This window comes from Myotis lucifugus, unplaced genomic scaffold, assembly GCF_000147115.1.
Source record: "Myotis lucifugus unplaced genomic scaffold, Myoluc2.0 scaffold_6, whole genome shotgun sequence".
Lineage (NCBI taxonomy): Eukaryota > Metazoa > Chordata > Mammalia > Chiroptera > Vespertilionidae > Myotis > Myotis lucifugus.
In genome coordinates this window covers 15,061,143-15,088,392 of record NW_005871054.1, presented here as the reverse complement: position 1 = coordinate 15,088,392, position 27,250 = coordinate 15,061,143, and the positions used below count along the sequence as shown (strand labels likewise).

Genomic DNA, 27,250 nt, shown 5'->3' with positions numbered 1-27,250 from the left:
ACAAAGCTACAAATGCTATAGTACTGAAAAGACAGAAATGTCTCTTATGCAATACTCCCTCAAGCAGGTCAGAATATGCTATTATCAAAAGACAAATAAACAAACAGCTATGGTCCTGCAGATACGTACCTGTATGTAGAAAGGAATTCCAGCACTGCGCCTTGTAGCACAGAGTTTAGATGAAGGATCACTGCATTTAATCTCCTCTAAAACATTCCGTAACCACTGTTCTGGTAGCTTTTGCAGACTCACATGAGGGCATCTAAACGGCATAATTAAAGTGAACATTTGGAATTATCAGGTACCAAAAGTCAGAAATACAAACTATCCTATATAATAAAAGCCCAGCAACCATAAAGGCAGAACGACCAGAACTACCGCTTGACCAGTCACTATGAGGTGCATTGACCACCTCTTAGTCACTCTCCCTGGCTGGCAGGCTCCAATCACCGATGGCGAATGGGGACCCGGGGTGGGTGGGGGGGGATGCGGGCGGTGCCAGGCCAAGGCCCCTGCCCCACCAGTCGCCCCACACACAGAGGGCAACTGGCGGTGGGGTTGGGGCCGGCAAGCGGTTGGGAACGGCCGACCTCTAGGTCCCTCCCCCAGCCGTAAGGCTCCCATCAATGGATGGCAAATGGGGAACCGGGGTGGGTGTCAGTGGGGGGCGGGCTGGCTGCTGGCAGCTGGGGAAGATGGCCCTGATCGCAGGCTAGGCCTAGGGACCATACCCGTGCACGATTTCGTGCGCCAGGCCTCTAGTTAATACATATTATTACTGTTAGAAAAGAATACATATCCTTACATTTGGAGGGAGAAAAACTACAAAATGTCTCACTTTCTACTTTTCTGTTTATTATGGGTTTTAGGATTTGAAGCTATTGAAGATTCTATTCTTAAAAAGCATATAAAGCATGTGTCTTATCTGCAAAATAAGCTTTCCTACTGAGGCTTATACCAACACTCAAAATGTCCTAAAGATGTTTAATCAAGCTCTCACAGATGTTCTATAGTACTGCAAAACTCCGGTATCCACAGAGAGAACATAACTGTATATTTGATGGTAATTTATGTTCTATAGTTATACAGATTATACATATTCAAAGAAAATACATTTAAAGTACATTTTAAGTATATTAGGGTTAATTTACTCCACAATGGCTGAGCAGGGAAAAGAAAAAGAAAAAAGAGAATTAAAGCAAAAGTCATCTTTTTGTGATCTATCCATTCACACACAAAAAGTTGGAGACACAGAGGTAAAGTAAGTGAAAACTACTTGATCTAAGAGTAAAGGTGGATTTCATATACTTGCACTTTCTTCCCCACCACAGGACCACTAGCAATGTAAGACTGGCTTATAGATAATGCTGCAGTCTAGGGTCAAGTATCCTTTGGAGGAATTCACCATGTAAGGGGGAAAAGCAGGAGACGGGGATATTTTCCTATTTCCTTATCAAGTGCACTAAAATACCAGTACAACAAATACTAGTTCAGTCATACTCCCCAACACTGTCACAGATCTGGCATATAGAGGTTCTACCAAAACCAACCAATCGGAGAAGTCGGGTCTGGGATCAGAGTAAGCCATCTCACCATGAAACATCCTTCCTTCCCTGAACTTACAATGGCTCTTGACTGTTAACAAATCTTAATCTAACTCACGTTCCATCTTGATCAAATCTTCCAGCTTGAAAGGTTGCCTATGACCTGGCCCACACCCTTCTAGTTGAATCTAACCTTAAAAGTTTTTCCAAATTTCTACACAGATCTTTTGTTCTAGTAAAGTTGTTTACTTTACTGGTCTCCATCTCCACTCCCCCTCCATATTTCCAACTCAGCATTTGCTTATAGTCTCCACACTTATCTCCAAATATTGCATTTCACAAGGACCTTTCCTTTCTTGAAGCTTCAATATACTTAGAGCAACTACTAGGCACAAGGTGTACAAGGGGTCAGTACAGTGCCATTGAAGGGGCAGAATTTGTGCTGGACTTTGAAGGATGTGTAGGCAGAATGGTAGAAGGCCCACATATGTGGGGTTAAGGAAGTAGGAGATGAGATGACTGAGGAAATACTTTATGTAAAGGCATAGAGGCAATTCCCTAATTTGGATTCTGGGTTATTGTAACTATAAACAGTTGACCAGCCCTATCCATTCCCTTGAGTGTTGCATACCAAGACTTAATGCTCCTTGTTAAATTGGGGAATTTGAAAACAAATGCCAGAAGAATGTTCACCAAGGTCAAGGCTGGCAAAGTGCCCTCCACAGAGCCCTCTCTGCCCACTGCCAAGGATCCAGGAACCTCAGGAACTCTGGGAAATGCTCAAGGCACCAACTTCTATCATCCAGTCCAGACCTTCTTGTTCTGCTTTGTAATTCCCCTGGATCATATCAGCTTTTCTACAGAATACCTCAGTTGACTGGTTTCCAATTTGGACTCCGTGTTGGATTTTATTTCTATGATTCCCTTGATTCCTGGTTCTGCATCTCTCCCAGGCCAGTCCTGGTCCCCCAGCCATATACAAGATAAGAGATATTATCTGGCCCAACAATAGATATTCCTTAAAATAACTTTAGAATATTCAATAAATAAATGAAGGGATAACTTCTATTTTAAAAGAGCAAGAAATTATCCAAAACACACAGTACTGAAGAACAAGCCCATATGAAAATAAAGATTCTGGAAATATTGGAAATGAAAATATACTTTCAAAAAAATAACAGATAAAATGAATTCTAGAGAATAACTTAAAAGATAGTTTTCTGGAAAATGCATCCAAAATAGTACACAGAAAAACAAAAATACAAAATATATATGTGTGTGTATGTATGTGTATGTAAGTCTGCCTCCCAGAGACCAACATGAAAAGAAATTCTAAAGGACATACTTTAGGAAAATTAAGTAAACCCAAAGCAATCTCAATATGGTGTCTACCAGACATCTCAAATTTAACATGCCCCAAACTAAACTCATCTTTCTCCAAAACCTATTCTACCCACAGCCTTCTCCATCCTAATCTATGAATAATACACCTTAGGCAAAAAATGTTGGAGTCCCCCTTTCTCTCAAATACCAAATCTGTCAACATATCCTGTTATACCTTCAAATTATATCCAGATTCAGATCATTTTTTACTATCACCACCAATCTCCGAGCCATCACTATCTCTTTCTAGAATTACAATAATATTGTAACCTCCTAACTGGTCTTTCTGCTTTTACTATTCTCAACACAGAAGTCAAAATAATCCTTTTAAAAGGCCAGGTCATGACACTCCTCTGTTCACAAACCCAATGGCTCCCCATTTTACTCAGATGAAAGCCAAAGTCCTTACTGTGTCTTATACTGTCTAGTCCTCATTGGCTTTCTGATCTTACCTTCTACAGTCTTTCCCTTTCTTACTCTACCCCAGTCACAAATCGTTTACTTGCTGTTCCTTAAATACCCTCAGTCCATGCCTCTCAACTTTTGCACCTGACTTTCTCTCTGCCTAGAATGCTTTCTCCAGATAGACAACTGTTGATTAAAGTGTTTACTATACTTATGAATATGTTCAAATCTTTCCTACTGCTTTTTAAAATCCAGTTTAAAAAGGGGGAGGTGGAGGGAGAGAAGGAGGGAGGGACGGAAACAGAGAGGGAGAGAGAGAATTAAATAATTTGCCCAAGGTTATATAGCTAATAAATGGCAGACGGAGAATTAAAATGTAGATGGACACCAAAGTCCTTGCCTCATAAAAAGGCATTACTCCAAGGTGCCTGCCCTAAATGCTCAGTCACACATCAGGCTTAATCTGGTTCATGATACAAATACTATCAACTTTCCATTATTTCCGTCAGTAGATTTAACCCATTCATTTAGAAAACCAGCTCTATTAGGTACCTAGGAGTTGCTTGGCACTACACTCTGCTTTAGGAAGGGAGCAGTCGAATAAAAATCTCAAATTATACATAATCCAGAAAGCATGTTTTTTTTGGCTTTTGAATGTATTACTAGAATATCGTGTTTTTAAGAAAGAAAACACTTTCCTAATCATGTTTATGTTACATTTCAGTTTGATTTCAATCCCTGAATATCTACCATCAGGATGGGTATTAAAGTAGATTTTATATAAACTGGGTGATCTGGATGGAAAGCTAGCTGAAGAATTCAGATATCCTAAAGAAAATCCATGCAGCAGATAACCTACTTGTAACCGACTGAGATGAACTGTGTCTCATTCATTTTGGAGGTACTCCAACTCCCTTAGGCAACTGGAGACCTTACTTACTGTTAATAAACTGTTTTCTTACATTAACTAAATGACTCACCACTGGCCTACACAAATTATTTCACCTGCAAACAAAAAGCAACTAATATATATTAAACATGAAGTACATTTAAAGCCAAAATATGAAGCAAAATTCCCAGAAAAATCACCGAGACTCATTTGCCAGGAAACTAGTTATATATAAGTTCAATCTGTCAATATCTTCATTTCCTAAATAATAATTAATTTACCAAGCTGTTATCACTAAAGGCTTTTAGCAAGCACAAGAAGGAAGAAAATCTTTCCCCTTTCCCATAAACAGACCTTCATTTTATCAGGTTTAAGAGCAACTCCAAATGAAAATTCATTGAAATAAATAAGTTATTTGGTCGAGAAAAATAAATATCAATAAAAACAAAGCTTTTTATCGACTGATTGATTGTTAATAAACTTTTACCTTACCAAGGTCCCTTATTTCTCCTACCTTATTTTTCACTTGTTAATCATTAAAATAGTAATAAATAATGCAAGAGAGAGAGAGTTTGTTTTGGGACAAAACCAGAATATGTCCCAAATCTATCTATCTATCTATCTATATCTATCTATCTATCTATCTATCTATCTATCTATCTATCTATCTATCTATCTATATATATATATATATATAAGAGCCAAGTGACCGAACGACTGGAACAACCAGAATGACCGGTCACTATGACATGCACTGCAGCCGGCCAACCAGCCCGATTGGGGGCGGGACTGGCAGCCAACCTCCGTGTGCCCTCCTCCTAGCTGGCCCAGCCCCGATCAATCCTGATCAGGGTGGGCCAGCTGGACCCCACCTGGGCATGAATTCGTGCACCAAGCCTCTAGTCTTGATATAAAGTAAATGATGTGTTTACTCAAGCTGAGGGTCATCAGTCATCGCCATCACTATTTGAACGAACACAGCTATAAACAATACTTTATAAAATAATAAATTCTCAGCCTGGTTATTCAGAATAGCACACTTAGAGTCCTAAAACACCTCATATCACATATCGAAGTAAATGATACACACGCAATCAAGGGGGAATAGTATTGGTCTGATATACAAACATAGATGTAAGAGTTTTATTCCTTCATAGAGATGAAAATAGAGGACACTGAAAAACATGTTATGTGGCTGCAGACGAATCACTTGATTTCTCAGTGCCTAATAATGAAAATAAAAACTATTATTAAAATGCTTTGAAATTCAATGAGATATTATTACCTGGGTTACTATAACAAACAGAGAAAGCAATGACACTAAATTCTATAAGTACCCAAAGCTCCTCATGAGAATGTCCCCAAAACACCTCATCATGGCCCCCCACAAGCCTTAGCCCTTGTTCAGGTCTTCCTTCATATGATTCTCTTAGGTCTACAGAGTTAAAGTTTCAAATATAGACCTTAAAAATTCTCTCAAGGGTCACAGCAACTCTCACCTACCACATCATTCTCTCAGTGGCCAAACAGGGTGCTTCTAACACTGCCTCTGGCACACAATAGAAGTAGAAGAAATATTTTGTTGAGTTATTAAATAAGGGCCAGCTAGCGTTGGTGCCAGCTGCTGTGCATTCTCTGTGCCTTCTGTTAGGGCGATTGCAAAACCAGGTGTAAAAAAGGAAGGCTAGAACTTGAAGGCTTCACAATGGTAAAGTCACTGTGCCTATAAAAACACAATAGCCTAACCTAGAGTTGTGACTAGTCAATGAAGTTCTGTTTACACCCCAGCAAGGAAAACTTACGTTATAAGGAAGTGATTTCAAAACTCCAGAGTTGCCGGTGTTTATGATAATGAAGGAATTCAGAGGTAAAAATGAAAGCAGACAACGTTCTCCAGAACAATGCAAAAAACTCTAGTTGTTGGTTTTGGTTCCTGATCACACAATCCAGGTGTCGGCAAGGAAAAGGGAAAGGTTACTGAGTAACGCAGGACTTGGTTCTTTGTGCCAACTCTATGCAGTCACCAAGCACAGCCGTGGGGAATTCCAACCCTGCTTTTGTGAGTGCCTCTCCACTGAAAGAGCAGACATCCTCTTTGTCTGAAGGCTCCTTTGTTTTATTTCACTCCCATGTCAAATTAATACAAAATATGCAGTGTCTTCAGTCTCTGAGTACATCATAAAAACTGTAACTTTCTTACAAGGGATTCAAGGTTCTTCATAAACAACTCTCACTAAATGTTATTAATCCACAAAATACTCCTAAGAGATTAGTTTACCAGTCCTAAGGGAAGTTTACTAAAAAATGTATCCAACTTCCCTCAATCTTTCATACCCAAAATCCCCAGACTCCCCAAATCAAAAAAAAACACAAAACAAAACTAGAAAGCAGCATTGTATAATGAATGAGCAGAAGGATAAGCTGAAAGTAGACTTGGAAAGCTGAACCCTTTACTTTATCAGAGGATACAGCAGGCCAGAGGGGATAAATGGCTCTCCTAGCGTCAAAAGAGTTGGTAGATGGAACTCAGGTCTAATTTATATCTCAATATTCTTTTCTCTATACTCCAAGGGAGATGTGGTTAAGAGTGGGGGTGGGAGGAATCAGACCACTCTGGTTTTCTTGTTCAACACAGACAAAACTTATTTGCATATATGCATAGCCCATGGACACAGGCAATAGTGTGCTGAAGGTCTGGGAGGGGCTGGTGCGAGGTGGAGGGGATCAATGGGGGCGGAGGGAGGAACAGCAAAGGGGACATCTGTAATACTTTAAACAATAAAGATAAATTTTTAAAAAATAAACTTACATTTTTTTTAAGTAGAAATTTAAAATAACAGGGGGGCAGGGGTGCTGATAGAAAACAGGCAGAGGGTTTTGTTGAGGGTTTTTTTCCTCTCTTTGCTAAGTGCTATGACCTGAGTCCCTACTAAAAGCAACAGGAATGAACAGGCCAGGCCAGGCTGGGGTTTAGGCCTTTGTACTGTCTTGAGCAGATCACTAGAGCAAATTATTGTTCCATAAGCAGATTAGTCCGATTTCTATCCACAAAGCTATCTCACTCATAGTGGATAAGTATTCCTAAGATAAGCATAAAACCACAGACCAAAATCAAATTACATATTCTGTATACCCAACTAATTGGTCATTAGACTATTTTGTGCCAATAAATCAGGTTCCCTGACTACAAAGTGGTTTTCGAATGGCTTCATCCATTCACCTAAGTATGGTAACACAGAGCTACTTTTTGTTGAGTTCTGATTAGTTATATCACTATTAGTAATTGAGAAATGTTACCTTCATTTCCTAAAACTCGTTGGGTATATTATTTTTCCTAACTTAGAGATTTTTCCAATCTCCAATTATTTCATAAGCTCAATTCTCCACTCCATTCATTCTTTAGTCAAGTATTATGTTTATTATTTAAAAGCCCAAGTTTATTATTTCACTTAAAATAAACAGTGACAGATGTGCAGGAAAGTTGTGTGCCTGTGCACACACATTTTAAAGAGAACCCTGAAGCATGAAGAAATTCTACACCTGAAAAATGATTTGCCCAAATGAGATCCAATGAGAAAGTTACATATCAACAAAAGCCATCTTTACCTCCCTCATATTGAGTACTGTTGAGGTTTACTACAGGCTAAAACATCAGGGGGGTATTTTGGAGCCTTGGCTACAGGCACAGGCAATAACGATGACCAAATCTAAATGGAATTACCAATCACTAGGCCATGGAGGGAAGAGCAAAATATGGTAGATTAAAAGAGGTGGTTAGGCCATGCCAGTGTGGTTCAGTGGTTGAGTATCATCTATGAACCAGGAGGTCACAGTTCGATTCCCAGTCAGGGCACATGCCCGGGTTGCGGGCTCGATCCACAGAAAGGGGCATGCAGTAGGCAGCCAGTCAATGATTCTCTCTCATCATTGATATTTCTACCTCTCTCTCCCTCTCCCTTCCTCTCTGAAATCAATTAAAAATATGTATATATTTTTTAAAAGTGGTTAGAAGAATGTACCAGATTATTGATTCTCTTAATATTTAATATAACCATGCCTTGAGATCAAGTAGAAAAAAATTAATATTAAAAACTCTGGGACTTTACTAACAAAGCTGAGATAGAGGTCACTTATTAAAAATAAGATTCCTTTTTTATTGTGTCTAAATGACTTAGTATTACTATGAGAACTTTAAAAATGAGTATTTAAAGTTCCAGAAAGAAGGTAATATCTCACTCAATTATGGAGTGGGCTTAAAAACACAAATTCAGGGGTCACAAACCAAAAACACAAAGATTTAGAATTTAAACATTAAGACATACCAGTTTTCTCCTAATCCTTTTCATCCACTATAGAAGTGAAAAAAATTTAAAGAATTTTCTATCTAAAGAATTAATATGGCTTCTCAGAGTAACTCATCATTTAATTATTCTTTATTTAATTAATATTACAAATAAAATTCATAGGACATTCAGGAATAAAAAGTGTCTTATTTAAACACATTTGCCAAAGGAGATGAGAAGAATAAAGGTTTAGACAAGATGGTATATTCATTTAGAGTTGAATGACTTTTTCCCCAAATCTTATACATTAAATTCTACATTTATTTCTTACTCAATTGCATATTCTTTAGAGACTTGGTCTTTCATTCTCCAATAACGAAATTTTTTTTCGTTATTACATTTCAATTGTTTGTAAGATGTTTTCTGTTGGATTTATTTGAATTGTAGTAGCTATAATTAACTGAGGAAAGTTTCAACACATATTTAAATTACCACTGTCCACCATAATTGTTGACAACCATGAGTCAGCACTAGCATTTTTATGACAAAAACCGCTAAATGTCAGCAGTTCATTTTTTCAAGCCAATAATGTGAAAATGATTGTAATTACTGCAGTAAATATTTGTAGGTTAAACTACATTTCAATTAGTAGAGCAACTCATATATATGAAGAGTACGACAATATCAAGTATTCACAAATCTCCCTATTAGATTTAGACTTGCAGTCAGTAATTTAGTCCCCGTAAAATTAAGCTTTTAATATATGGTTAGACAAATGAACACTAGATTCCCCAGCTTACCACCCCAGTTTAGGATTCTGTTCGTTTTCATTTAAAAAAACAACTTAAAATACTAAGGTCACAGAGAGAATAAACAAGCAAGTATAAATTTCATCAGAAACTTGATTTTAGAGTTATGATTTTAATGCATTTAACCACTCCAATCAAATGTTTAGGCTGGTAATTATGTTTTTTAAAAGAGAATATGAATATTTTACCAAATGCTAAATAGAAAGCACCATGTAAGAAAATCAGATTCTAGAAAATTAACTATATATATATATATATATATATATATATATATATATATAGTGTGTGTGTGTGTGTGTGTGTGTGTGCAAGTACTGCTTTCAAAAAAATTTCCAGAAAAAAAAGAAGTGCTTCCCATTCCTACTTATTTGTAGACGATTATTTAATAGTGAATAGTTAATTAGTTCAATAGTGAACTGTTTAACAGATTGTTTAGTAGTAAAGTCAGTTTACATTTGATGACATTTTGAATAATCCAATTCAAACAATGTGGCTCATGTTTAACTCTTCAGTTATTTATCCATTAATCTCTTTAAGTGCTTCCTTCCTTAACACAGCTGGATTTCAAGAGGTGACCAGCAGTTGGCCTCCATCTCAGTGGATTTGCAATAAATGTTGCAAATGTTTTAAATGTTGTATGCCTAAATAACTTTTTCTTAAGTTAAGAGCTTATAAAAAGCTTTCAAAGGATCCAAAAGAAACACATTTCCTTTAAAAAATAATAACCAAACAAAAGGAAGCCACACATACTGTAAAGATGTTCTCTGCAAAACATTCTGTTCAGCAGACCTGAACTGTCTCCAGAGGGATCAAGAACCACTTGGTTTGGAAGCAACAGTTGAGAACTCACAACAGTTGGTTAAAATCCAGTATTGACAACCATGAGGAATGGCTGAGATACCAGGCCCTGGGCCTTGCCTAGTCTCCCCATTCCATATTTGGAATGCCTTCATCTGTACCATTCAACCAAAAAGTATACTTGCCCAAAAGTCTCTGTCCTTGGTCCTCTATTCCTTTCCTTATACACCCTCCCCTATTAACTATGATGTTTATGGTGACAATTCCTAAATCTACATCTCTGTTTCTGTTACATAACCAAAACTAATTCCCTATCTCCAAGTTCTGACAAATATTTCCACCACCATAAGCCATTATAATCTCATATTCAACACATACGAATTTATTCATTTTTATTAAACTAATTCTTTTTCAGTTTCCTTACCTTTGTTAATATCAAATCCACCTTTCTGGTCACCAAGAATTAAAGTACAGGAACAAGTGTGGACTGCCTGGGAAACTCCATCACTCACGTTCAGTGGTTCATGTAGCAGTCTGCATTTACAAAGATGGCCACTACACTATCTCTTACCCCACGTGCATTTCTACAGTATGATCTTGCCGGATCCGGCCCGTTTGAGTCTAATTCCTCTCCCCTTGAATTTGGACTGAACTTAAAACTCACTTATTACCGAAAGAATGTGACTGAAGCAATGCCGTCAGACTTCCGAGGCTAAGTCAGAATAGACCATTCAACTTCTGCCTGATTCTCTTGGCATACTCTCTCTGGGCGGGGGGGGGGGGGGTGTAAGCTGCCCTATGGGAATTTCAACTACCCTAAGACTGCCATGCTGAGAAGCCACATGTAGTCTCAACTAGGCCCAATTTTCTATCCCACCAATCTTCTTATCTTGTTTAAATGTGCTGGTCTCACATTCCAGGTTGGTATTCAGCTAACACACACCCGCACATATAGCAATGTTGGATGCTATGGCCAGAAATGTGAATAAAGCTGTCTTGGATGCTCCTGATCAGCTCATTTGCCAACTGAATGCCATCAACTGAACTCGGTAAATACCCTGAGAAGAATCACCCAGTTGAAACTCCTTAATTCCTGACATATCAAATCATTATGAAATATAAAACAATGTCCACAGCTCTCCTTCTAAGCAGTCAATACATCATATGGAGAGCTATTACTGTGTGGGGCTGAAGGTTAACTGAGATGCCACTTCTTTACCTCCACTGCCAGAGCCACCATCACAGAGGAGCTCTCATCAGCTCAAAGCTAGATTGTTTCAACTGATTCCAGGTTCTCCTCACTACAATCTATCATTACAATCCATATGACCTAAGACTTCCAACAAAAAACTTTACACAGGAACACCACAACCAACACAACCTCATAATGGTGTACATTTATAGAACATTTTACAATGCAAAAGGATCTTCATAAATATCTATTTTATTTGATCTATACAACGAAAGTCAGAGAGAGAGCCCTGGCTGGTTTTCTCAGTGGTTAGAGCATCGGCTGAAGACTGAAGGGTAATGGGTTCAATTCCTGTCAAGGGCACATATGGTTGCAGGTTCCCCAGCCCCTGTAGGGGTGTGCGCAAGAGGAAACCAATCAATGTGTGTCTCTCACGTAGATATTTCTCTCTTTCTCTCTCTCTTCCCCCCTTATGTCTCCCCCTCCTTCCTCCCTTACATCTCTCTCTACTCCTTCCCTTCCACTCTCTAGAAATCAATGAAACAAATATCCTCAGGTAAGGATAAAAAAAAAAATGTCAGGGAGATATGTTAATAGAGCAAATACTCTTTTCTTTACTATAGAGATGAAGCTTTCATACAATTTCATTGCCAATAAATGGAATGAATATAAACACAACTAAGCTTGTGTCATACATTACTGCTATTTCTCTATTCTACAATGCATCCCTTCGACTATCTGTTTCAGATTTAAAAATATTCAATATCTCTCTCCATCCCTATTATAGCACACCTACTTTCTAGATATCCATAATTTGGCTTCAATCTATCCAACTGTATGATATTGCCTAGTAAACTCCACCACCATCACCATTACAATAAGATTGGCTTATTTATTCACCTAAAAATATACCATGCTGATTATAGCTTCTGAACATTTGCTCACAAAGTTTCTTCCTTTCTCCTCCTATCTACTTAATCCTTACTTATCCATTAGCACAAATCCCACCTCTTCCATTAAGCCCTACCAGCCTATCCCCGTTACTTTCTCTCTCTGATATTCCTACAGAATTTGTAAATTTCACACCAGTATTGATAATTACATTAGATTGTTTATCTTGGTATCACTTTCGAGGTTGGTATTCAGCTAACACACACCCGTACATACAGCGATTTTGGATGCTTATACCAATGTCTGTTCTGAGCAGTCAGTGCCCAAGAAATACTATTTGTTAAGTATTTTGAATTTCATCCTGCTTATTTCACAAATTAAACCATAAGCTCTTTGAGAAAAGGAACCTTGTCTTATAAAGAAGTATTATATCCTCCAAACCACGCACAGTACTAGGCATACAACTAGTGTTCAATATATACTTACTAATTGTTTTTAAGAGAGGAAAGTATGTTGTGTTGTGAGAAAAAAAATATTCCTAAGTCATGTCTACAGTGGAAAGAATAAGTTGAAAAGGTAATAAAATATTTTCAAGATCAGTAGTTTAAAGTCAGGAACATATTTTAGCATATCATTTAAAGATATTCTGTGCAGCCCATAACTGCCAAAATGTTTTATAAATGTTTTTACCAGGAGTGTGAAAAAAAAATGTGTCAAAAATATTCAAGGATAATCTAACAGCCCAAAATAAAATGTTTGCTGAGGGTACAAGGCTGGCAGAACTCTTCATTTCAAAACGTTTCCAGGCAATGGAAATGTTTTCCTGGAAAATACTACCTCTTATTTAGAGAACACTTGCCATGAACACTTAGTCATTAAGTAATTTAAGGTTTCCTCAGACGCTATTTGGAGGAAATCTAGTATATGAATGAATGAAATTATCAGCACCTATAATGTAAAAAAATATAATAATTAAAAAAATTGGCTAAATATATGAAATCTACCTAAATATTATTCCAAGTAAGAGGGAAAAATCTTTTATACTTTTTGGTCTATTACTGTTCTTTTAAAATTTTCCTATAAGATAAAACTACCAAAAAACAAACACGCATAAAATCCTTTCTGTCTGTAATACACAAAAATCCAAAGAACTGGAGGTCTTATTTTATTCTACATACCAAGTAGTTTTCAGACAGACAAAGTAGTCATTTCATTTAAAGAAAAGAAATGGTAACTTCAAAGCTATATTTAGCAAAATCTTTGAGTTTGCTTAAAATCACTTTTCAATGAGAGAACAACCCAGTGTGAACATTTCACTAAATCGTCTGCAGTAAATCATACAATGAAACCTAAGAAAACAATTTCTTCCAAGAGTTTAAACATCAAAAGCCAGAACTACATTCTACTTCAAGCACATGCTTGGGATATCTAGTCTTTTTAAAATGTACACAAAAGGATTGGTTTGCGTTACCTGTTTAGTATTTCAGTGAGTTTCACAAAGCCCATGTAAGCCAATTCAAATGCTCCTCTGTGCCTGGACTGTAAAAGGTGTTGTTTAAAGTGCTCTCCTATTTCTTTTACCTTTTAAACAAAATTTAAAAATAAATAAATGTTCAGTTTATGCTTACATTTATAGTTTTATGTAATATCATTTAGAACTCAGAGCTAGATAGATGTCCATCCATAACTCTACTGTGTGACAGGTAGTATTTTAAGCATTTTTGTATCATTTAATCTTCATAATAATCCATGAAATAAGCACTATTACCTCTATTTTACAATGAAGAAAATGAGGCCCAGAAAGGCCAAGTAACTTATTCAAGGTCACACAGCCTGGAAGTGAAGATCCAGTACGTAAACCTAGGCAGTCTGGCTCCAGAGTTGGCAATCTTGGAATGCTATATTAGAACTGCCTCCCTATTCCAGCCTCACAAATCTCACAGTGTTCTTTGTTAGCACATATCACTCAACACCAACAGCCAATCACACAAGGTGACAATCCTCACACACCTACTGTGGTTAGAATACACATAATGAAATTTACCATTTTAACCATCTTTAAGGATTCAGTTCAGTGGCATTCAGTATATTCACATTGTTGTGCAATCATCACCACCATCCATCTACAGAACATTTTCATCATCCCAAAATGAAACTCCAACCCATTAAGCAACTCCCAATGAATACCTCTTAGAGACACACAAATGTGAATGGAAAGATTTAGTGCAAAGGACTGAAAATTGACAGGCATTACTTTGAGTCAGAACCATGGAATTTTCCAAAAGGCTACCCACAGCTTTCCTATATGTTGCCCTTCTGCATGCAAGGTTAGACAAATAACAATTACAACCATTTATTTTAAAGAAGACATGACTAACAATTAGTTGTTGATAAGGTTTTGTACCAAGTTAACTATTAAACTGGTTGGGTTGGCTGTATTTTTATTAACATTTGGTGGGTATTGGCTTCAGAAAATCCAGATTTTAAATAAAACTTCAGCACCCTGCCAAATGCTTAGCAGATTAGTGCAAGGGGAGATAGGGCAGAACAAACCAAGATGTCTGTCCTCACAGTGCTTCAGTTCAGAGGAAACCAATATGCTGGGGGGTGTCCCCTAGAAGCTCATTTCATTTCATGTCATTAGAAATGAAAGATTCTTCTGTACTGGAATAGATTATTAGAAGAAGCTTCATATCCGGACATCAAATAGGACATACTTGAGTGGACCACAAAGGAAGAGGATAACCAACATGGAAAGAAGCTGGGTGGCTAGACTGAATGAATAAACACTTATTAAGTACCTGCTCCCAGCCAGACACTTGACTGGGTCTTTTCACATGACTGAATACAGAATAATATGACAGGGTTAGCAAACCTGGCTGAATGGCCTCGAAGTTTTATGCCAGAAAACAGTGAAAGGTAAGGATGCTCCCCATTACAAAATGCAGAAGGCAGTGTGGCCTAAGAACAGCTGGCCATGCTGTTCTTCAACACCCTTCCACTTGATAATGAGACTACAGGGAACACAGCTGGTGCAAATGACTTAAAAATTAATGACAACAGTCAGAACAGGAAACAGAATATTTAATTTTAAAAATGAAAAAAATCCTCTGAAAACTTTCTATTAGATGCCACTAAGGTCTTACTTACAATTCAAAAAAAGCTTTCTTTTAACGTAGATGATGTCTTCACAAAATATTTTAATAAATAACATAGCTCTCAAGATTTTTGAAAGGGAATTAAGGTAAAAATACAAAAAAGGCCCTGCTTTCTATTCTTAAAAGTAAGTTCTAGTCATTGTCTTTTTAAGTTTAACAGCTCCTGCTTTCTAAGTTTTCATAAAGCCTACTTCTACAGGCATATTAATATGCTTTATGGATTTTCAGGGTGTGAAATTCCACAGGGAAATACTGCTGCATGTCACGATTCTAGGCATCTACAATTCACCAGCGGTCTACTCAGGGGAGCTAACGGCTCATCTAGACATAAAACCCACGAAGGACAAATGTAAATATATTTTTTATTTGTCCTTTATATATGCCAGTAGAGAGAAATACAGAAGATCAAGGCTAATTCCACTCATTATAAATTAGATAAACCCAAGAGGATTTAAACATACGTGGAACATTTTACGAAAACATTGTACAGTGCTTAAGACTCGAGACTCTGAAGCCAAGAGGGCTGAGTTCAGGGTCCCTACTTAGCCTCCTTACTAAGGCAACTAATTAAGTAACAGTTCCCTGGTCTGTGAAACAGGGATAACACTAGAACCTACTTCACAGGATTATTCTGAGAGAAAAAGATTATACATATAACACTTAGCAAAGGACCTGGCACAGAATAGCAAACAATAAATGACCATTTTTGTTTTTGTTTTGTATCATCAAAATGTAATGCTTAATTTTAAGCCTTAATTTAAAGTCTGACTTTAAGCCCTAGCTGTTTTGGAGTAGTGGATAGAGCATCAGCCTGCGGACTGAAAGGTGCCGGGTTTGATTCCAGTCAAGGGCATGTACCTCGGTTGCAGGCTCCTCCCCGGCCCCTAGTTGGGGCGCGTGCAGGAAGCAACCAATCGATTTGCTTTCCTCTCTCTTCCACTCTCTCTCAAAATCAATGGAAAAATATCCTCAAGTGAGGATTAATAAAAAATAAATAAATAAATAAATAAAATCTGACTTTGAGTCACAGCCAATTCTTATAACCTTAGAAATATCACTAGGAGTTTCTAATTCCACGTTACAGATTATAAAAGTTTACACTATAGTAAGATAATTAATGTCTTAAATGGTACATTTTTCTACTATAGTGATTTCTTACTAATATTTGGGATTTCTTCAATGCCTAAACATTGTTATCTTACATAATAACAGCACAGATAATAGTTTTCTGTTATTAAAACATCTTACTAGAATGTTTGTTCTTTGATTTATAGCAAATTCTTAACTATGTGCCATTTTAACAATCGTCCTTTAGGCCGACTTTCTTCAATCCCCTATTATATTACTAAGCTCCTGAGGTCAGAGAACCACATGTTACATTTCTTTATGTTCCCACAGTACCCTTGTAGTAAGACAGTCAATAAAGAGGTGACTAAATGTTGTGCATAATTTCATTTCACAGCTTAAAAATATGAACCTGCATTCAGTACAATTCAAGGGATACTTTTTCACAATTTCTTTTAAAAAAAAACCTGGGCAAAGAAAATACAAAAGGCAATTTCTTAAGGCTTATGAATGCTAATAAACATTTCCCATTTTGAGGTCCACTACAGAAAAACTAAAACGGTAACAAAAGACCTGAGGGAATACATAAACCCACTTAGCCATGTACATCATAAAAATTACAACAGAATCTAAAATAGGGGTTTAAAAAAGACCTAATTTCTAATAGTTGATCATTATTTCTATTCATGTGATTTCTGTGGTAATCATTACTACCAAGGGGAAAGCAGCCAGAGAAATCTATCCAAAAGTTTCTTTTTAGGAATATTAGGGGAAATATATATGAATTGATACTCTAGATAGAGGAAGTTGTTTAAAAAAAAAATCAGTAGGAACTGGGTATCTGATATCCCCTGGAAAGAGGACCAACAAGATGTATCAAGCAAAAACTCCCCATCAGCAAAACATCCAGCTTGAAACCTAGACACACACCAGTCAGGAAGTTGCGAGATAAGGTTGCGCGTAGTGCTCACTCTTGAAGGGTCTCAGCTTACATCCCTCAAAGCTGGTTTTATCTCTGCCTCTTGTACAGGGACATATGAAAGAACCTTTCATTATGTGATTACCTCTCAGGAGGAAAGTCAGACTGCCTCTGAATGAGCACATTTTCCTCTTGGTGAAGCTGCAGAGGACACACTGCTTCCCAAGTGACTTAGGGAAATGAATCATTTGCTAAAAAGTTCAGTAGCAAGTTGCCTTACTATCCTGTTGCTTGCAAAAATTTGGTTGGGTATGGGAAGTGGGAAAATTAAATCTAAAGAAAAATTAAATGAGCAGGTCAGAACAAAAGCAGCACTGTGCCGTGTCAGAACACAGGCTGGAAAGGAGAAGAATTGGGTTCCTGTCCCAGAGCTGCCACAAACCAGCTTTGTGATCTTAGGCAAACCAGGTAGCATCCAAGGGCTTCAGTTTCCCCTTGTACAAGGGAGCTGGATAATATCATCTCTGTGATCCTTCCAGCTCTAATAGTTTGTGAACATAGCACTGAATATTCAGAATTATAAATGAGCTCCAGTTCTTGGATGGCAACAAAAATCTCCACATTGTAATCTCACTACCTGCTGGCCTATCATCAACCACACACACATACGTGGTATTTAAGTGGTCCCCCCCTTTAACAAAGGGCCATAAAGATGGCCATAAAGGAACTGTGCTATAAAGGAAATCCTACATTCAAGACATCAAATTACCACAGAATTACCCTAGTTTTTCAAGAGTGAAGGGTGAGTAGAGAGTAGAGAAGCATAAGGCTGAACATCAGTATTTTAGGATGTAGGGAACTGCCTCCTTCATCCACTGAGAGAAAAGCAGATCACAGTTATTAGTGGTCTCGGGAATAAGAAATCCAAATTCTACATTCTCCCCCACAAAGGGTAGCATTCTGCCTACAAGCCACTTCACTGCCTCTGCTCTGCGGGTCTGTTCTGGTCACCCTCAGCTACGGTGTTGACTTTCAAATTCTTAGTTTTGGCACTAGGTGCACAGAAGATCTAGTGTTGCCAGGGCAACTATGCCCTTGGAAGGAAGGTGGACCTTAGGCATGGCCCAGCTGCTCCAATGTAAATTACATTCTTCTCAGTCATTTATATTTTTTAATTCGTAAGCATTTTAAGTACATGGGAGTATTTTTAATTTAAAGGAATTTATAGAACAAATTTTATGTTTAAAAGTGAGACTCCTTCAGTAATATGAATAAAACTAATTTCTTGAAGACTTCGGGTTTTCATTGACTAAATATGCTCCTACACTGAGGCATTTCTTTCAAGTCAGCATGACCAAGAATAAAGTTTTCCAAGAAGGCAGGGTTTCAATGCCAGAACAGTGCTATCAGGGACATTCTCGATCATTCATCCAGTTGTTAATTCTTCTCAAACCTATATAAGTGAGGTCACCACATAAACAGCGACATAGGAAAATGACTAAACCTCATTAGACCAGAAACTAATATTTTACCGAAAAACAGGATGCAAATTTTTTTCAAGAAAACAGTCATTAGAAGAGTTCTTTGGTTTGTAAGAGCCTCTTTGTTATTGTTGCTGCTGTTCTTCTACACACATCTCTTTTATTGTATACTAGCCCCCAATATTAACATGGTTATCCCACGTAAATTAAATTCATATGATTTGGGTGCTACATAAAAGATGGCAAGGCAAAATAATTTTCAAAGGAAGCTTTCAGGTCTTTCTCAGTTACAGTAAAAGCAAAATATGTTTCCCTTGTTGTTTTTTTATAAACACTATCCAACAAACCCAAAAAACTAGATGTTTTAACTTGTCCTTGAAAAGTTGAGACTCTAGCATATGTTTACTGTTTAGTGAGATGGTGACCATCAGTGAGGTAATCATTAATCATAGCTGGATTCCTCAACAAATACGTTGGCATTGGCACTATAGCCAGTCACCAGCAATGACTGCAAGTAACTCTAAGACACTAACACCTATTTGATTTGGAAGAGAATAAGCAACATAATGATGCTGGCAGTGTACTGTTCCCTCTGCCATTCTCCATCTCAGGGCCTTGCAACATCATCACAAGCCCAGCCGCTAACCAGATGCGAGCACATGAGCCTAAGAGAGTGTGAGAATAAAAATATTAGCATTATTTCCATGGAACTAGTCAAATGGTTATTATAGAAATAATCAGCATTAGCATAGTACAATGTTTGTTTTGTTCTCAAATGTTGTAACACCCTAAGGGAAAAATTATCTTTATTTGAAAAAGGTTAAAAATGAAAGTACATGTTGCATATCTTTGCTAGAAAATGGTGGGAAATGGATTTGTTGAAACCACATGGAGAGGAAGAGGGAATCAATTAAAAAACAGAAATCTAATAAATCTAAAATATTTCCAAATGAAATGCTATGGTAAGCTAATTTCTTGTAAACACTGCACTCAAGTCACTTGAACAGTCCCAGATGGTGAACTAACTTTGTGGTCTTAAAATAAAAGTCAGCCAACAAGCCAAAGTGTCTACAAATTTATTATCAATGGAGTGGGAGACAAGAGATCCATAATCAACCAATGTATTACTATTTTTTCTTTGCAAAATTTAAGAGGTTTGTAGAGTTTTACTAAATAGATAATTTCATTTAAATTTGTATGTGTTAATTAAAATTAAAATGATATATTGAAGCTAAAAGTGAGGTAAAATCTATAGTTATTTATATAACTTAGAAAAATAAAAATGTTTGTAAAAATTACATAGTTTTGAAATGTATCACAAGGTCTAATCCTTAAACTACCATAAACTTTCTTCAGTTGATATCTGTATGACTTTATTCAAGAAATAGTCATAATTCCTTTTTTTTAAGTTGAGTTATAAATACAAATTTGTGATCTGTGCTTTGACCAGAAATTATACCAGGTGAAATAAACATCTACCCTACCTGCTCCACCGTCAATAATCCATCAGAAGATTCTGGCACTGATTGCATGGGTAGAAGCTGGCACAGTGTGCCTAAAAGTAAAGCAACTTCCTTCATACTTCTCCAACAGCATACCAGTACCATCTGAGCAGTTACATCACATGTTTTTCCTTCTTTACCTAAAAAAAAAAAAATCTATTGCAACACTTGATTGCTCATATCCAGGTTTCTTAGAACAAACTTATTCAAAATTCCCCAAGAATAATCTGCTTAAACAAACCAATTTCTCATAAATTATATTTACTCAGGAGAAAATAACTAACATTTGTTGAGCATGTCCTATGAGTAGGAATTGTGTTAAGTATTTTTTCAATATACCATTTTCAAAATAAATTTAAAAATACAATACAATATTGTTTCAAAACTTAAGTATAACCTTGGAAATTCATGAAATAAGTTCTGTCACTCAGTCATCTATAAAATATGACTATGACAATTATAGTTCATTACTTGTTTTGGTGAGGGTGGCTGTTATATCAGTAAAAGAGTGGGATAGGGCTATTTAAATAGAAGGAAAATACAAATTCACTTTCAAAATATATTTAAATTCCATGGCAAATAAACTATAATTATCCTTACTCTCTTTTCCTAGTTTTAGAAATATTTTAGTACTCACATTAAAAAAAGTCAAAGACAAATTATAAAATTTAAAAGGTAAATAAACAAACAATATTTACAATGTAATCCGATTTGTGTTTTTAAAAGCCCACTAAACTAAGAGGATAAATGTACACATACATAAATACATAGAACATGTCTAAAAGGATATGTACTCACAGGGAAGAAGTGGGATTAGGGATGAAGGAGGACTTTAATTTGTTTTTAAATCATATTTACCTCTGTATTGTTTGAAATTAATATAATAAGCAAATATTTATGTTATTTTGTGTAATGAAGAAAAAAATACAGAAATTTTTATAAGACAATAGCCCCATCTAGTGGAGAATGCAGAAATGTGTAATAAATCGCTAAGATAATATTGCTTCTGATTTTTTGTAGCATTATAGAAAATTATAAAATAACAACTTATGAGAAAATAAGCAGTAAGAACTATAATTCTGGAAGCTTGGTACAACAGAGCAGCTCACATTTCATTGAATAATAAGGTTTGTTTCCTTTAAAAGGCTGCTTGACTATAAGGACTCACAACAGACAAGGAACCATAGTGGAAGAAGCTGATTGCTGCCCAAACCCAAATTCCCAGTGCTTCACTGCTCTTACATCACCTGGCTGTCAGGACAGGTTTTAGCACTCAAAGGCTCTCTGTTGTAGCAACTTATATACTGCTCTAAGGCACACCGTTTTCTGGTAAAAGTTTTATAAACTCATTCCCCAAATAAATCATTTATAAGCTAAAAAAAAGACTTCATTTTCTAAAATGCTCTGTATATATTTGCAGTCTGATTTACTATATAAAAAGAGAATTTTGTACGTTTTTTTCTTTGAAACTTAAACACTAATTACAATACTGATTTTATATAAGCTACCTTTGATTTCTGCAGAAGTATCAATATTTGGTACATTGGCATTCAAGTCCTCCAAATCAAAGCTATCATGTTCTTTCAATATTTTGGCTTGATTGAAATAATCATTAGTATCCCGTGGCTGAATCTCATTCAGAATCATCTGTAAGCGGCTTGCTGACTCTGAGGGAGAGAAATGACAGTACATAAAACCCCAGTTCAACACCACATGCTGATTTTCCTTGGAAGTATTTGCCCTAAAAAAATATTGTAATTTTAAATACTTGATAATGAGCTCTATTTGAAAGGACTCACAGGATGGATTATGTGAAATTTATTTATATAAGGTCTCAATGACACCAAGTGTACTTTTAATATGTTGGTTTTTTTATTGATTTCAGAAAGAGGAAGGGAGAGGGTGAGAAATAGAGGCAACAATGATGAGCGAGAATCATCAACTGGCTGCCTCCTGCACACCCTCTACTGGGGATTGAGCCCACAACCAGAGTATGTGCTCTGACCAAGGATCGAACCATGACCTCCTGGTTCATAGGTCAAGGCTCAACCACTGAACCACACCGGCCGGGCCTCAGTGTACTTTTAAAATATGGCAAATATAGTAAATAGGTTGAGAAAGCACACACACACACACACACACACACACACACACAAACAAAAACACACAACAGAAACTGTCCATAGGACAGAGGCTGCCATTCCATTCACATCGCTTTTCTTAGTATTGTCTAAGAATCTCAATATGGTGGTCAATCATGTGAAATAAAAGCAATAAACTTTTATAAATTTTATTCTTTTTTTTGCCTGCATTGCATTTATTTGTTCTTTAATCATTACTTAGACAAAATTTTGCCTTTGCAAATATATTGTGATAGATAACTTTGTAACGTTTTATGTATTTCTGACTAGAAAATATTTCTAGAAGAGAAATTACATTGTAAAAAGGTAAGCATACTTTTTTTTAATCCTCACCTGAGGATATTTTTCCATTGATTTTTAGAGAGAGTAGAAGAGAAGGGGAGAGGCACACAGAGAGAAAAACATCGATGTGAGAGAGACATATCGACTGATTGCCTCCTGCATGCGCTGGGAATGGGCCAGGAATCGAGTCTGCAACCAAGGTACCTGAATCGAACTCTTGACCTTTTAGTCTGAGGGCGGATGCTCTAACCACTAAGAAAAACTGGCTAGGGCAGTGATGGCAAACCTATGACACGCGTGTCAGAGGTGACACGCGAACTCATTTTTTTTGGTTGATTTTTCTTTGTTAAATGGCATTTAAATATATAAAATAAATATCAAAAATATAAATCTTTGTTTTACTATGGTTGCAAATATCAAAAAATTTCTATATGTGACACGGCACCAGAGTTAAGTTAGGGTTTTTCAAAATGCTGACACGCCGAGCTCAAAAGGTTCGCCATCACTGGGCTAGGGCATAGCAGGAACTCTTGATATTAAAAGCAGTAAATTTCAAGAGGGGCACAGGTTTAGAAAGACAGACATTTGAGGGAAATGAAAAGTGACAGTGCATATCCTAAAGTGGAGGGAGAGAAGAGAAAACTATAAAAACAAATAGATGCAAGGACTCAATGAGCAAAGTAGTTTGGACAACGACATTATAGTACAGCAATCAATGTTCACATTTTATTCTTAAGAGGCTGTTTTCCCTATCTACAACACAAGTTATCAAAGTATAAAAGTAGGAAATTTAAAAGACATAAAGAAACCCCACCACCAACAAAAACAATCTTTATTGCCCAGGAACATCATAAAGATTTCAGATTTGACTTTAAATGCATTATGTAAAATACTGCTTCCTAAGTATGATTTACAGTCTTAGTATTATATTAAACTTCATTTTTATTCCCCAAGCACTCACTGGATCAGGAAATGTAAGCTCCATGAATGCAAAACTTTGTTCACTGCTGAGTGGCCAGTGCCTGGAACAGAAATCAGCTCATGGCAGAGGTTCAGTAACATGAGCTGAAGGAATGAACTGATGACTAGCTAATAAAGAGTTAGCCAGGTCAGGGTTTTAAAGAATAACAGGTAATCATCTGAAATCAAAGAGCAAATCAAAGAACAGGTATTTACTGTATACCTATTATATATACTTATATTTTAGGTATTATGGGAAATACGAAGACCCAAACTGCTATCATGATGATTCAACCAACATCTTATGTTCTCTTGTGGTTTCTGTGAGATTTTGCCAAAAACAAACAAATTTTGACAGCCATGAAAAAGTAACACTGGACCAAAAGAAACCATGAAAAGACTAAGAAAAAAGAGGGGTTATCCGAGTAAAATTTTAAGAACCCTGCTATTCAATTTTATTGGCTTTCTGGGGAGACTCATTTCAAGGAATTCAGAATGCATGGCAAATGTGTGTGGGGGAGGGATGGAAGGAGGAGAGTGGAGAAAACCAGAGGAAAAAAACAGTCAAAATTAAGAAAAGATCAGTGCACCACAGACAAGTTTTTGAGATCAACAGATATTTGTAAATGTTAATAACTATAATTTTAGCATACATTCCAGGCCCTACCTACAATAGGTGACAGACATTCAAGATTTCTCATCCAAAATATACAGACAGTCCTCGGGTTACGTCGGACTCAACGTACGTCGTTTTGTGGTTACGTCGCCATCTCCCATTTATTTATATATATAAAAAAGTTCCGTCATTTCGACGTATGTACATATGTGCTTTATGTTTTTTATTATTTATTTACCACAAGTAAAGGTCAGGAATTGTTATCTTTCTTTAATTTTTTTTTCTGTTTCACTTCATTACTGCTGTGTATGTGCTCCATGTGAGTGACGTAGGTGCTTATGTAGGTGGGTTCTGACTTACGGCAAAAATCGAGTTATGTCGCGCCATAGCAACGGATCTCCGACGTAACCCGAGGACCTACTGTACAGGGTGGGCCAAAAGTAGGTTTACACTTGTGGGTACATGAAACAGAGTTTATTCTTGTATTATTAGTTATCCTTTTATTATTTTCCATAAAAACTACTGTAAACCTACTTTTGCCCCTCACTATACTGGTACTTCCCTGATTCAAATATTAGTTATTAAATGGGGTGTTCTTTATTCCTATGTACTAAGTAGGAAAGCTAAGGCATCAAATTTTTGTATTTAGACTACCAGCTAAAATAAATAAATAAACTATGTCTTAGTGTCATGAACCATCACCAATTTTCCAACTCATTTTTAAAAAAGAACAAAATCTAACATTTTCTATGCAAGCATACACATCCAGGTTAAAGTATCAGTCCAAGGTATTACCTTGTATGCTGTGGTGTGTTTATGATATATTCAGTGTGTTTTTAATACAAGGCTCACAGTTGTACTCTAAAATGCATTTAAACTTAACATTTTAAGAGTCCAAATGTAAATTTACTTCATTATTTTCTAGGTGTTAACAGCCAATCCCTTCTGACCCATTGTAGTACAGGAATATTAGTATATACTAAAGGCCCGGTGCATGAAGTTCATGCACTCTGGCAGGGGGAGGGTGGTCCCTCAGTTCAGCCTGTGCCCTCTCGCAGTCCGGGAGCCCCCAGGAACCCATGGGGAGCAGGCCTAAGCTGGTAGTCAGACATCCTTAGTGCTGCTGCAGAAGCAGGAGAGGCTCCCACCACCACCACTGTGCTCACCAGCCACGAGCCCGGCTTCTGGCTGAGTGGCGCTCCCCCTGTGGAAGCGTACTGACCACCAGGGGGCAGCTCCTGCATTGAGCGTCTGCCCCCTGGTGGTCAGTGTGCATCATAGCAACCGGTCATTCCGCCATTCAGTTTATTTGCATATTAGCCTTTTATTATAGGCTAATATGCAGTTTATTTGCATATTAGCCTTTTATTATAGGCTAATATGCAGTACCTGGGATGCCCTCAGTACCTAGGGCATCCCAGGTACTGAGTTTAGTTCCCATTCTTTCAGGAATTAGTAATTCATTGATTTATTCATTGTAACAAATATTTATTGTGTACCTATTTCTACTAGGCACTATGCTAAACACAAGGGGAAAAAACAGACAAGATCCCTATTAAACTGTAACAACTCCATGAAGAAGCACCCTATGGGAAGTAGAGAGTGGGAAGGCTGGCAAAGTTGCAGGAGCCAAACTATTACATGACCTGGTCTTAGATCACTAAAGTATTTTAAATAAGGGGGCTAGGGTGGGGCAGGGCACAAGGGTCAAGTAAAGGTTATGTGTGACATGATGAATTATATGATTAGAAAAGATTACTTTCGGTGTCGCAAGAAGGAGATAAGAGTAGATGTGGGGAAACCAGTTCAGAGGCCCCTAGTACAAACAAAAGAAGATAAAAGCCTGGAGTAATGTAAGAAGATGCAGATAAAAAGAAAAGAGATTCGAAAGATATTTAAGGGAACACTGAAAGAATGTAGAAACAGGCTAAATATAAACGCATAAGATGTCAAGCAGCCCTAGGCACCTAACTTGCATAAATAGACTTTCGGTAGGGCCATTTGCAAAGACACAGGGGTTGGGAGGGAAAAGACAGATGAAAGTTCAGGATATCAATTGGGGGCATTTTGAGGATTTTTTTTTTTTAATTAAATGGTCTTTGCCCATTTCAGATTCCTAAAAAGTTGCCTTCTCTGATTGAACCCCATCTATTGCCCCCTCTCTAATTTATACTGCCCGCGCTCCCAGTCCCAGCAATTACCTAGTAGATTGTGTTCTGAAATGACAATAATAGAAAACCCAATTTACCCCAGGGGAGGAAGCGCCTTACTCATCACCTGGTTATTATTTATTTATTTAGGTTATTTTATAACACTAAAAAATATTAGTAAAAAGGCAGAAATATCACTAATAATAATACTTTTTCTCCCTTATTTGCCATGTACAACTCTCCAAATAAATGATTAGGAAAAGAATTTAAAAGGAAAGAAAAACACATGAATTTGAGCTTTCTTTGTTTGCTGACCTGAATCGGTGTCCATTGGGATGAGGCCTTCTGGGGATGAGCTCTGAATGACGGGAGCCACCACAGCAGAGAGCCTGTAGGACATCAGAAGGAGCTGCTGCACCACAAGTCTCCATTCACTCACCAACTGCAGGCTGCTGCAACAAGGGTGTTAGAGAAATTTATACTAAAGAAAAAATCAGATTCTATAAATAGAAATTAATAGATAAAAGGAGTTGAAAGAATTTGGGTTTCAAATTGTGCATTCTATGAAATATTTAAGAAATAAAATGTGGCTCTAGCTGGTTTGGCTCAGTGGATAGAGCATCGGCCTGTGGAGTGAAGGGCCCCAGGTTCGATTCCAGTCAAGGGCACATGCCGGGTTTTCAGGCTTGATCCCCAGTAGGGAGTGTGCCAGAGGCAGCCGATCAATGATTCTCTCTCATCATTGATGTTTCTATCTCTCTCTCCCTCTCCCTTCCTCTATG

General features: G+C 37.0%; 1 protein-coding gene across 1 annotated transcript in view; it reads right to left on the bottom strand.

Moving 5' to 3' along the window:
• Positions 1–27,250, bottom strand: part of THADA (THADA, armadillo repeat containing) — a 284,676-nt gene that overhangs the window by 219,573 nt on the left and 37,853 nt on the right. The window contains exons 19-23 of the mRNA XM_014447808.2: positions 26,784–26,920; positions 21,828–21,986; positions 20,302–20,459; positions 13,666–13,775; positions 130–262 (exon numbers count right to left, since the gene is read on the bottom strand). Of these exons, the coding sequence (XP_014303294.1) occupies positions 130–262; positions 13,666–13,775; positions 20,302–20,459; positions 21,828–21,986; positions 26,784–26,920 (697 nt within the window). The remainder of the gene's footprint in view (positions 1–129; positions 263–13,665; positions 13,776–20,301; positions 20,460–21,827; positions 21,987–26,783; positions 26,921–27,250) is intronic.